Genomic DNA, 11,373 nt, shown 5'->3' with positions numbered 1-11,373 from the left:
TTAAAATACAGTTCTGTATATGCTTATTACTGCAAAGACAAATGAAGGAGGAGACTTAATTACAGGCATACAGAAGTATTTTTATTTATATTCTGGAAAGAGCACGGGACTCCACTTTGCAGCTTTATACATGACATTCAATATTTGCCTTTTTGTCCTTTAGGAAATCCTGCTGGGTTGGAAATATAAAGATACATGCAAGATTCTGTCTCATGCAAGAACTCTCGAAAAGCAACAACATAAAGCCTGTAAGAAATCATATTCTTAAGAGAAAAAGCAACTTCGACAGATTCTCTCCACTCTGTTACTGCAAGGAAAGCTCAGGTTAACCCTTTCCTCAACTATGAAAATTGGAGGAAAACAAAGTTTCCAAATTATTTAACTCCAACCGACTCACTTGAGACGCCCAGCATAGAAAGATAGGTGAGAACAGAAATTCCTCTTAGTACTCAGAATTATCAATCAAGTGGTGCAAAGGATTCCCAAGAGTTAATTCCTTATGGAAACACACAATCTGATTTGACTTTTTTATGCTTTAAAGCAAGTCATTAATGCAGAAAGGAAGAATTGCTGCCCCTCGCACGGGCAGAGCGTGAGGGAAGGTGAAGATGGTGGGATGGGCAGAGGTTTCCATCCTCAGCAAGGAAGTGATGGTGCAGAATGAGGCGGCGGACAGGAACAACAGCAACTTTGCTGCTTGCCCGCGTACCAGCCAACGTTAAAAATTACAGAGCGTTTAAATTAAAGATATAAAAACCCGTCTCAGGCGATCTACAAGTGCAGCAATCTCAGAGCGGGGACCCCGACGGCCCCCCGGGCGCTCTCCACCGGGACCCCTCCCGGGTTTACCTGGCGGTTCCCAGGCGCGGGGCCAGCGAGACGGGAAGGGACGTGCAGGAGGGCTCCTCCCTGGGACGATCCGGGGGTCAGCGGCGGGACGGGGGCTCGGCTCCGCCGCAGGACGAGCGGGACCCGCGGGCGCCCCGTCCGCACCCGCCGCGCCCTCATCTGCCGGCGCCGCCCGGCCCCGCCCTCAGGGGAGGGGCGGGAGCGCCCTGAGGGGGGGCGGCCCCCGCCAATGGGAGCGGGGCGGGCGCGGAGGCCCCGCCCCCTCGCGCCAAGCACAGCCAATGGGGCGGCGCGGAGCGCTCCCGCCCCGGGCGCGCGGCGGCCCCGCCTTGCCGCAGTGCAGCGGCGGCGGTGGTGGCGCCCCCTCCCGCCCCGCGCGCGGCGTCCGGTCTCCCCGGCAACGCCCCGCCCCGCGCGGCGTCACGGTGACGTCACGGCGCGCTTCGCACAAGTGACGCGGCCCGGCTCCGGTCAGAGTGACGTACGCACGGCGCTCAGTGCCGCGCGTGACGTCACGGCGCCCCGCTCCCTCCGGTGGTTTCCGAGCGGAGCCCGCGGCGGTGGCTCCGCTTCCCGCAGCCCCAGCTCACCGCAGCGCTCCCGCCCGCCGGAACCCCGCGGGGAAGGAAAAGCCCGGCCAGGGGAGTTCGTGCCGCCCGCCGAAACAAAGCACCGGACACTGCCTCGGACACGAGAGTCCGGCTCGAGACGTAACACAGCTAATTAATTAAGCAGCAATGTGTTAATGCACTCCGCGCTCCCGCCACAGAGAAGGAGCCCCAGCCTTTCCCAGGCTTTCAGCGATGCAAACACTTGATACACTGTTAACACAAAAGACAGCAGCAGAACACTGAAATTGTTGCTAACTGCACAGAACAGCCCCAGCACTGGGAGCGGCTCACCAGAGTTACTCTGCACAGGCTCACACGGTCCCAACCCTGCTATTTCACCCACGCAGCTTGATTCCTTCTGCGTGTCTACTGCTGTCTCAAGTATTCCCAAGCATTTTTAAATTACTTCCTGTGGGAAGCCACCAGTGCCCGATAAAAACCAGCTCAGATATCCATTTCCCACATATCAATCCTTCCCTTTGCGGTAATTTTACAAAAATCAGGGATATTAATAATTTTCTTTCAAAAAACCCCACTTGTGAGCTCTGGAATAAAGCAGTGAGAACAGAGAATGCAAAAAAAAAAAAAAGCACACAAAAATTCAGGAAAAAAATATTCCACTAATCTAGAGAAGTATCTGAAATCTGAATTCTCTAAGTCAGTCTGAAAGCTTCCCTCAGGTCTCAGGGAAAGCAAAACCCACTGGTTTCATACCACCCACAGAATAAACTAATGCTGGAATATTGCTGCATTATGATGACATCCAGTTATTCCACAATGAATGGAAACTTGATGGTATGTCAGAGAAGTGGAACATGGTTTTTTCATTAGTCTGTGCTATTAGGCAGAAGTCATTCCCCTCCTGTTTATTTTTTTAAAGTAAGAAAAACATTATCAGTATTTGAGAATAAACAAAAAAACCCCATTATCTTAAATTTTACCCGTGCTGTTCTAGAGACTGTGCTAGATCAGTTACAATAATTCAGAGGTAGCAGAGCTGCCTCTGTATTTTTCATTTCTAAAAACACAAGGCTGTGTTTATATTCTGACAGCATAAATAATCCCTGTCATCTGCTGGAGTCTGATGGTTTTGTGACTGTTGTGAAATTCAGGGAATTGCTCAAAGCAGGTAAGAAGGAGCCAGGGGTGCCCTGCACTGACATCATGCCTCTGTTACCAGTCAAACCAGTTACACCAGTGCAATTGTTCCAAGGAGAGATTTGAGCTCCATGTGGCCACAGAAGCCAGGGGACAGATTTATCAGCCCAAAGCTGCTTCAAACTGTGCTGCAAAGGAGCCAGTCCAAGATATGAGGAGAAGAGGAAAGGGTGAGTCTCACCACCTGTGGACACACACAATTGCCACCTGCCTTTACAGCCCAAAAATGTTCACCAATCTCAACACTCAGGCCACACCTGCACGGATAAACATCTGGAAGGAGTTACATGAGAACATCACTTCTTGTGTTATGTTTTGTAAAACAAGTGCAGTTCTGCTCTGATTGCACACGAGAGCATTTCTACACTGGTTTATCAAGAAATCCCTGTGCTGCTTTCCAAGTCTGCACCTCTTCTGGAAGGTTTTCATTGCCAACAGAGATGTGTAAGAAACTGCATTTGCTTTCTATTTACCTCAGCAGCAAATTTCACCAAGTCAGAAGAATATCCCAGATGGAGTCTAATTCCACACAAGGAAGAGTTTTCAGCCTGTGCAAAGTGGCCAATTTATTTCTACTAGTCAAACAGAGGATTTTAAATTGATTTTTCAGAAAGCTGAACAAAGCTTTGACCCTGTGCATGCCGTGCTCCGTTTGCACCCTGAGAACCACTCAGCAGTGGCATTTGTCAGTAGCTCACATATCCAAGCAGAAAATGGTTGATCTACTAAACAGTATCAGTAAGATTCAAGAATAAACTAATATCTTATATAAACAGATGGCAAAGCTCTGTTACAGACTTCTAGCTCTGCTACAGGTATATAAATAATTCAGAAGAGTAAAATAAACTTATAAGTTAAATAAGGCAACTTCTAAGTAAATAAAGGTAACTTATAAGTCAAAATAAGAGCTGCTTGCCTAAATGATTAGGTTAAACAGTATGTCAACCACCTCTCTTGTCTGATCTCCTCTTCTAGGCTCTCCTGATGCAGCCACACCTGCTCCTTTTGGTCTTCTCCCCTTCCTAAAGCTGTGCAAGTCTGGAGCAGCCTGTCCACCAGCCTTCCTTTCCACTCAGTGCTCACTTAGGCCTTTTTTCTGTAGCCTGCCACGTGGACAGAAACAGACAGTAAATTGTGGTGTATATTTCACTTCAATGAACTTTAATACCCTTCTGCAATCAATACAATTAATTGTGAGTTAAATGAATGACTTCAATTCCTCAGAGCCTCCTTTTCCAATTAAGGTAATTGCAAGATTGAAAGGATCAAAATTCTTGTTGAGATTTAGGAGATACAATGATGACAGTGTAGGCTAAGTCAAACAAATATAAAGACAACTCAGGTAAGAATAACCTTTCTACTAAAAGAACTGTCAAAATAGTATGACCTGGAAGTGAAGTTAAACTTATCTTTCTAAAAATAAGACTTAAAACATTCCAACAAGCATCATGGCATTCTCTTCTAAACTTGTTCTGAGCCAGAAAACAGAAAAAACCAAAAACTAAAACAGCCAGAAAGCCAAAAATTCTACCTGAATGGATGCTCTTAAAAAAAATTGGGGTTTATTTATTTTGTATTGTAGACCCTTCCTCTGATTGAAATCTTTCACTGACAGGAGAGGCTGACAGTCCATTAATTACATCTCAGAACAGTAAATGAATTCCCTCCAGGGACACACTCTGCACACAGAACTGTACACATGATACACCCCTCGCCCTTCTGTTTCTCTGCATTTTAAATTTCAGATTTTTTTTTCTATTTTCATTTCAACAACAGATATAATTTTCAAATGCAGATAATTTTCTGGTACACAGGGCAATGTCTTGAGAACATGTTCTGTTTTAAACCTCAAGGTTTTCATTTGCCCTTTAACTATTTTTTCCTTTATATCTGCACTTGAAAATCTAACAATTTACTATAAATTATTCTAATCACCATCTCCCAATACCTGAGCACAACCACATAAATTCATGTTCTATTTATTAACAACAGGCATTCAGAGATTACTTTCAAATTGAGGTTCCAGCATAATATTTGTCTTTTCATCCACTCTACCTCAATAAAATTGTGCTCCTTTTTTCAGTTTTGTTGTGTTGAACAGGCTTCTAAGAACCAAGGCCAACAAATGCCATTAAAATATAAATACTGAAAGCTTTGCTAACACATAATGGGTGTTGAAGATCCCTGTAGGAATGGTCAAACTGAAACTGCTCAATCAATTAAGAAAAGGCCTGTGCCCTACTTATATTTTCAAGAAACTTGAAAATAAAACAGCTATTTTAATGATTAAGACAAACTTAGTTATTTAATCCACTGATGTAACCTTCAGAAGTTCAACATGTTATACATCCATACTACAAGGAAAAAAAAAAGAGTTTTAATTATCTTTGCTTCATTTAACAAAAAACCAAAACAGTATTTCAAGACAGAATTCTCAAACACCCCTATGAAGAAAATACTTTGAACAGTCTTAATATTTTTATGGCTTTTGAGAAACTGGAGCCCTAAAATTTTATGGGCAGATGCAAAATTTACCACCTGAAAGGCAGCGTGAAAAGTTTGTCCAACTCCAAGACCCTCTCTAACTGACACAATTAAGCAAGAAATGTTACTTTTCCTTTGATGCTCCAATTAATTTCAGCTTCCCCCAATTCAAGGCTTTCCTACTGCTCAAAAACACAGGAGAGATTTTTTGACACTCATATAAAATCAATAAAGGACAGAAATAAGCTGAGACGCAGATGGTAGCTGATAGATAGGCAGCTAGCAGGCTACATCACCAAATGGCTAAAAGTGATGCAAAGCTATTAAGGGAGTAACAACTAATGAGTGCCTGACTGCAGAATATCCTTTATTCCAATGTCCTTTTAATAAACAAAACATGTCTTTTTAATAAACTGCTTGGAACTACTGGTGATGCCTCACTGCTCTCACTTTGTAAACTCTATTTCTCCTCCCTTCCTCCCAAGTCCCTTTTTTCCTGAGAGCTAAGTTCTTTATGAACCCTACTTATGAAAAGCAACTTAAACCTTCTAACTATTCCATTGTGTGCATCTCCTGCAGCTCTCCCTCCTTTTAGGGGGAGACAACGTGCTGTTACTCCTTTATGGTTCTGAGGGTGATGCTCTGGAGGGCACCTTACAGAAATCAATCTTCCCTTTGCACATCTGTTGAAGAGGCTTGAGACTCCTACGAAGAATGGGTGTTAATTTGTCTCCTAAGCAAGAATGGCAGTCCCTATTTTTTTCTTTTGTTTGCTTTTTTATGAATGCCTCACTTCTCCTATCTCAAGATCTCAGAGTCACTGCCAGGTGGGTGGATAGAATCACTGACGTGCAGCCTTAGGTGAGTCAAAAATAAATACCACAAATTTGAGCAATCATTTCTTCATCCCTTCACCAGCCAGTAGCAGCAAAAACTGGTACAGACCCACCAGTGCTCCACTACAAACCAGATTTTCAACAAGCCCTAAGTGGTATCAATAAAGCACAGTTCAGATGCTTTGTTGATCAAAGTGTATCAGAGCTCCTGCTTCTCTCCTCCAGCCACAGCGGAGTCCGATGACGCCACAGGAACTTTGCTGCTTCCAGCAAAAACAGTTTCAAAAGCTGCCTCCTGCTCCTCCAAAGTCACTGCAGCAGGGGCTCCTCTGACAGCTGTGCTGGGAAAGGCTGGCCTCTGCTCTGCAATCCTTTCCAGGTCCACTGTTCTCCTACCTCTTCTTTTGCCCAGGATTTTGATGTAATTAGCTGGCACAAGTCCTGTTGTTTGGCCATCGTAACTTGCCAGGAGCCAACCACGGATCTTGGGTTGTTGTTCTGAAGAAGAGAATGCAAACGCATCAAGGCACAGGACAATCCAACAGAACTGAACAAATCTACTCTGGAAGTTTTATTAGAATGCAATAATTGCTTCACGGGGAGTAAAAGTCAGTGTGGATGAGGAATTTGGTCAAATAAGGTCGTTTGGGGGCTTTTTTGTTTCCATTTTCAGACTCTTGCACTATAACTTCCTTCACATGTGATGATAAAATAAACAGAAAATCAAAAGTTTACCTTTGGGTGCTAATCTTAGCATGTCACCAGCACGGAAAGAAATTTCTTCTTCTGAGAGAGCACTGAAATCATATTCTGCTCTTCCAACTACATGGTCATCTTCTCCACTCGCCCAGTTACTAGACACTGTTTTCAAACAAAAACCACAAGTTTATCTGCTTTGAGTTACAAAGTTTGGCGTGTTTTTCAAAGGAAAATGAAGAAAACACTTCAGCTTCCTTGCTAAAACTTTTCCAATAGAGAAGTGACAGAAGTAACGTGAAAAGCAAGATTTGGGAGCAAATCCAACCAACACTCGTCCCACCCAACCCAAACTACCACATCTAATAGGAAGGAGCCAGAAGGTGAGAGGAAACATGATTCTGGAATCACAGAAAGCTTCAGCAGGAAACCACATCTTAACAGCAGGTTACTTAAGCAGGCTGTCACTTGCATCACATGCCTAAAATTCAGAACTGTGCCCCAGCATCTATTAATTACTGTTGCTGTAGTATGAGACTAATCACTATACAGGCAACAATAAAAGGAACAATACACACTGCACTTCTCTGGTGCTGCAGGTCATCTTTACCTGTTTCTTCCTCACTGTATGTAGAAAGCAGCTTCCAAATCAGGTAAGGGCCTCCCAATATAACAGCAAAGAACAAGAAAATGGGCCAGGATTTCGCAGAGTTGGCCACCTTGTCTTCAAGGCCAGCACGAGCGACTTTGCCCTCACTCTCAGCCCACAGATCCTCGTTGTCGCAGCTCTGCCGCAGACCCAGCAGGCGCTGCAGGCGCTGGTAGAGGTACCTTATAGTTCTCACTAGAGCAAAAGCTGAGAACACCTTGGTGAAGTGGATTTTGAGGCGGGAGAAGTGGTTGGCCACATCCAGCACGGCCCTGAAGCTGTTGTAGACAGCGGAGAAGGTGGCATCCATCATCATGCTGACGGAGGCGAAGGCGTGCACGATGCTCTCGATGGACTGGAAGGCGCCTCTGCTGCTCTCCTCGGCCTGCTGCACAAACCTGCTGGGGGGAATGCTCTCGGCACAGAAGCGGTTATAGCCCAGCCCCCCGTAGCCATAGCTGTAGGGACTGTAGCTGCCATAGAATGAGGTGCCATAGGAGCCATAGCCTGGGGAAAAGGAGCTGCTGTAGGCTGGCCTGAAAGCGCTCAGGCTGCTGCTCGCCGTCTGCTGGGATGGTCTCGGCAAAATGGGCGGGGGGATTCGTGCCACCGTGGGCTGGCCGGGCCTGCTCAGCAGGTTGTCACCCAAGTCAGCAGACCTAAACAAATTCAGGAAACCAAGATCAGCACCCAGAGTTTAGGTTTTCCTTTCCACTAACTCCAAACACCAGAGAGTTTCAGCAGTGCGGGGACAGGGAACCTGGGAGCCCAACATTCAGTACGTTGAACAGTTCCAGTGTTTGCTGGAAGTAAAAGATCTGGACAGGAAACACAGATCCTTCAGGGGGATAAATCCCCCAAAATCAGTTATCCAGTGTAAACATGGAACTGGAATGTAAACATTACTTATTGTGCATTTAATGTTCCAACCCATGAAGTACACAACCCAGAGCCATCACACCTGCTGCTCTAACACCCACGTCATTCTTCTGCACATGAAAGCCCCTAACACAAACTTTTATGAACTTTCCAATCTGAAAGTTTCATTTCCAACCCTTGTTCCCAGCTCTTCTCCACAATGAGCTAATGATACAGCAGGAAGAAAGCTTGAGAGCTCCTCTGAATCCACTCTTAAAGGATGGCATGACCTAACTGGGAACCCAAGCAATTATGCAACAATATGTGCAAGGGCTTTGGGGTCCCCAATTTCCCTCTCTACCCAAACTACCTGATTACCTGTGCGCAGATTGTCAAGGGGTTAAATCTACTACTGAGAAGTGTTGGCAGAGAGAGGTCTTAATTTAGTAATTTTTCTTCTCCTTTGCATGCTCATAAGTTTAAATCATTTTATCAGTGCCCTTTGGAATAAAACTCTGGAAGTACTTGACTGGCATTTGAATTCTGTCAAGGAGCTTTTTGCCCAACTTCTGCCAGTTCAATAAAAATATATGTGTTTCATTCACATGTTAGCAGCCTAAAAGTCAAACATTTTATTCCCCATGCTTACTGCCCTGACCCACAACTTCCACTTCTGCAGTCCAGAAAAAAAAAGAGGGAAGTCAAACTGGAATTGGTATGGAGCTGCTGCTGCTTGCTTTACTATTTCCATACAAGGTAGGGAACAGCTTCCTCTCAGCAAAACTTACAGGTTTCCACAGCAATGAATAATATTTGTATCTTTACAGGGCTGCTTTTTCCGTCACAGACTGTAACTCTCTCAGCAGTCGAGAACAGGAGGGAATATAAGTTATTACCCCAGCAAACAGAGCTACTATAACTCAGTAAATCACACTACAGTCCTCTGTCCTTTACACAACTTGGGACAGCCCACTTCAAAGCTGCTTGAAGCCGTTTAAAATGGGGTAAATAAACCCAGAATGAAAAACCAACACTACCAAACTGCTGGCTCAGCAAGCTGCAGAGAGCACGGCGAAGTTTCTGCTCAATGTTTACGGCTGCGCCAACCTTTTGCCCAGTTTCAGCTTCTCCAACTGCAATCACCAGCACCAAGAGAAAAACGAGTATTCAGCCACCGAGCGAGCCTTCCTTGGCTTCCCATAAAAAAGAAGGAGTTCACAAGCCCTTTCTGCGCATCCTTCTCCACAAGCAGGTTGGGTTTTCCGGGAGAGCTCCCAGAAGCCGGGAACACACACACGGGACTGACAACACACAGGGATCTCTTCCAACTCCTGGGGCTGACACGCAGCTCCCCCCGGCCTGCAGAGGCTCGGGAGCTCACAGAGCTGCACAGCCCCAGGAAAGGACTGCGAATGCCGCCAGGAAAGGGCGGCGAGTGCCCCCAGGAAAGGACTTTTAATCCTCCCAGGAATGGACTGTGAACTCACTCTACCCTTCGATGACAACACGGCTTTCCCCTCCCCACACCGCACACGCAGCTCCCCTCTGCCCCAGCGGGGTTTGAGCTCGAAGCCCCTCACGCCGAGCCCGCTCCTCGCCGCCCGGCACAAGCCCCTCACGGCGCGGCGCAGCCCCGGCCGGGCCCGACCTTTGAGCCCGCCCCAGGGGAGCGGGCCCGGCCGGCCCGAGGGGGCGAACCGCCACGGCCTCCGCGGCGGGGACACCCGGGGAGGGACGCCCGCACTCACTGGAAGGCGGTCGCAGTGCCCGGCAGCCGCCGCGACTCCCAGGGCTTGGGCGGCGGCGTCGCCGCCATCGCGCCCCCTCAGCCCCGCTCGGCTCCTCTTCGGCCCCGCTCGGCTCCGCTTCGGCCCCGCTCGGTTCGGGCTCGGCCTCGCTCGGCCCCGCCCACCGGCAGGCGCCACGCGGGAGCGCCGAGCTACTCCGCCAGCCGCCCTGCGGGCGCGGCGCCCCTCCGCGCCGGTCGAGCGATGCGCTCTGCCGCTCTGCTGAGCGGGCCTGTGCCGGCTCCGCGGGCCGCCGAGCGAGGGGTGAGCGGGACGGGAGCGGGAATGGGAATGGGAATAGGAATGGGAGCGGGAACGGGAATGGGAATAGGAATGGGAGCGGGAACGGGAATGGGAACGGAGCTGGAACGGAGCCGGAACGGGGTTCCTGTGCCCCCGTCCCCTCAGAGATGAGGGGCTTTGAGCTCCGCCCTGAGGTGCTGGGCCGGAGCGGGGCCGCGATCCCTCCCCTCAGGCTGCCCCCGAGTGTCAGCAATATTGATTGATTGATTGATTGTCACATTTACCCTCGCAGTGACAGTATGAGTTTATATAATTCACCTCGCATGGAGGTGAATTGAGGTCGCAATTACCTGAAAGCGTGTTTGTGTGTGTTTGTTCTTTCCCTTTAAAAGCAGCTTTGAAGTTTCCCAGGCAGCCCTTGCTTTTTACAGCTTACCCTGAAGCATCCAAAGCCTAAAGGGACTAAAGAAATTCATGGAATTAATCACTTTTCCATGCTGCAGGATTCCTGTGCAGGGCACTCCTGAGCACGATGGGGCATTGCAGGTGTGACTGTGGCTGGCATGGAGAACATGGATAAATCCCATCTCCTGGGACACAAGAGCTAGGAGGGTATCAAGTGTTGCTTACAGGAGCTAAGCCCAAAGCAAAATCAGGTGGTTCATTAGTGCTGGGGAACTCCTTGCTGAATTTATTCCCACAATGGACTCGTTAAACCTTTGGTCTGAACAATTGTGGTTATCCTTATGTGCCTCCTGAAATTTCCTTGATGTCCAGTAAGGGTGAGCACTTCACTGGGATTTTCTCTTCTTCCAAAAAAATGCTGGGTTCACAACATTTTGGCCAAAAAAAACCCCAAAAACAAATACAGTCTTTTAACGTTCTGGGCAGAGAGAATGACAGGAAACCAAATTAGCCATTATATTAAAAAAAAAAAAAAAAGCATTATGAGATTTCTCACAAAAACATGAGAAGGGAAATAAATCTTTATTTTATGAATTTTATTTGTCTTCTAAATCTTTTTTTTTCTCCCTGTGATTTTAACACACTGATTCTTTAGTCACTGCAATTTGAGGAGGAATTCCCATTTTAAATTTCCCTTCATATGTCTTAGCTCCACCCTCCTTCATTTCAGTAAAAATTAGCCTGTCGTACTTTATCCAAGATAAAACTGGGCAAAAGCTCAGCATTTCCTTGTCAGA

The 11,373-nt window shown here is 47.0% G+C and overlaps 1 protein-coding gene across 1 annotated transcript; it reads right to left on the bottom strand.

Moving 5' to 3' along the window:
• Window positions 1-3,302: 3,302 nt before the first annotated feature.
• PEX13 (peroxisomal biogenesis factor 13) lies at window positions 3,303-10,033 on the bottom strand. The gene is made up of 4 exons (XM_084201721.1): window positions 9,890-10,033; window positions 7,245-7,942; window positions 6,674-6,799; window positions 3,303-6,436 (listed from the first exon to the last, which is right to left on the bottom strand). Exons 1-4 carry the CDS (start codon window positions 9,955-9,957, stop codon window positions 6,138-6,140), a joined length of 1,191 nt encoding a protein of 396 aa, XP_084057847.1. The 5' UTR covers window positions 9,958-10,033; the 3' UTR covers window positions 3,303-6,137.
• Between the last annotated feature and the right edge of the window lie 1,340 nt (window positions 10,034-11,373).

This window comes from Fringilla coelebs, assembly GCF_963513975.1.
Source record: "Fringilla coelebs genome assembly, chromosome: 3".
In the NCBI taxonomy this organism is placed as follows: domain Eukaryota; kingdom Metazoa; phylum Chordata; class Aves; order Passeriformes; family Fringillidae; genus Fringilla; species Fringilla coelebs.
Note: the sequence above shows the minus strand (reverse complement) of the source record. Positions and strands in the feature narration are given on the sequence as shown.

Bases quoted from the DNA above. Each gene is read 5' to 3' on its own strand.
- PEX13 (XM_084201721.1), bottom strand. From the start codon at position 9,957: ATGGCGGCGACGCCGCCGCCCAAGCCCTGGGAGTCGCGGCGGCTGCCG. The intron at 7,943-9,889 runs GTGAGTGCGGGC...GAATTTGTTTAG, and splicing joins GGCACTGCGACCGCCTTCCA to GTCTGCTGACTTGGGTGACA. The intron at 6,800-7,244 runs GTAAAGATGACC...GTTTGAAAACAG, and splicing joins ATACAGTGAGGAAGAAACAG to TGTCTAGTAACTGGGCGAGT.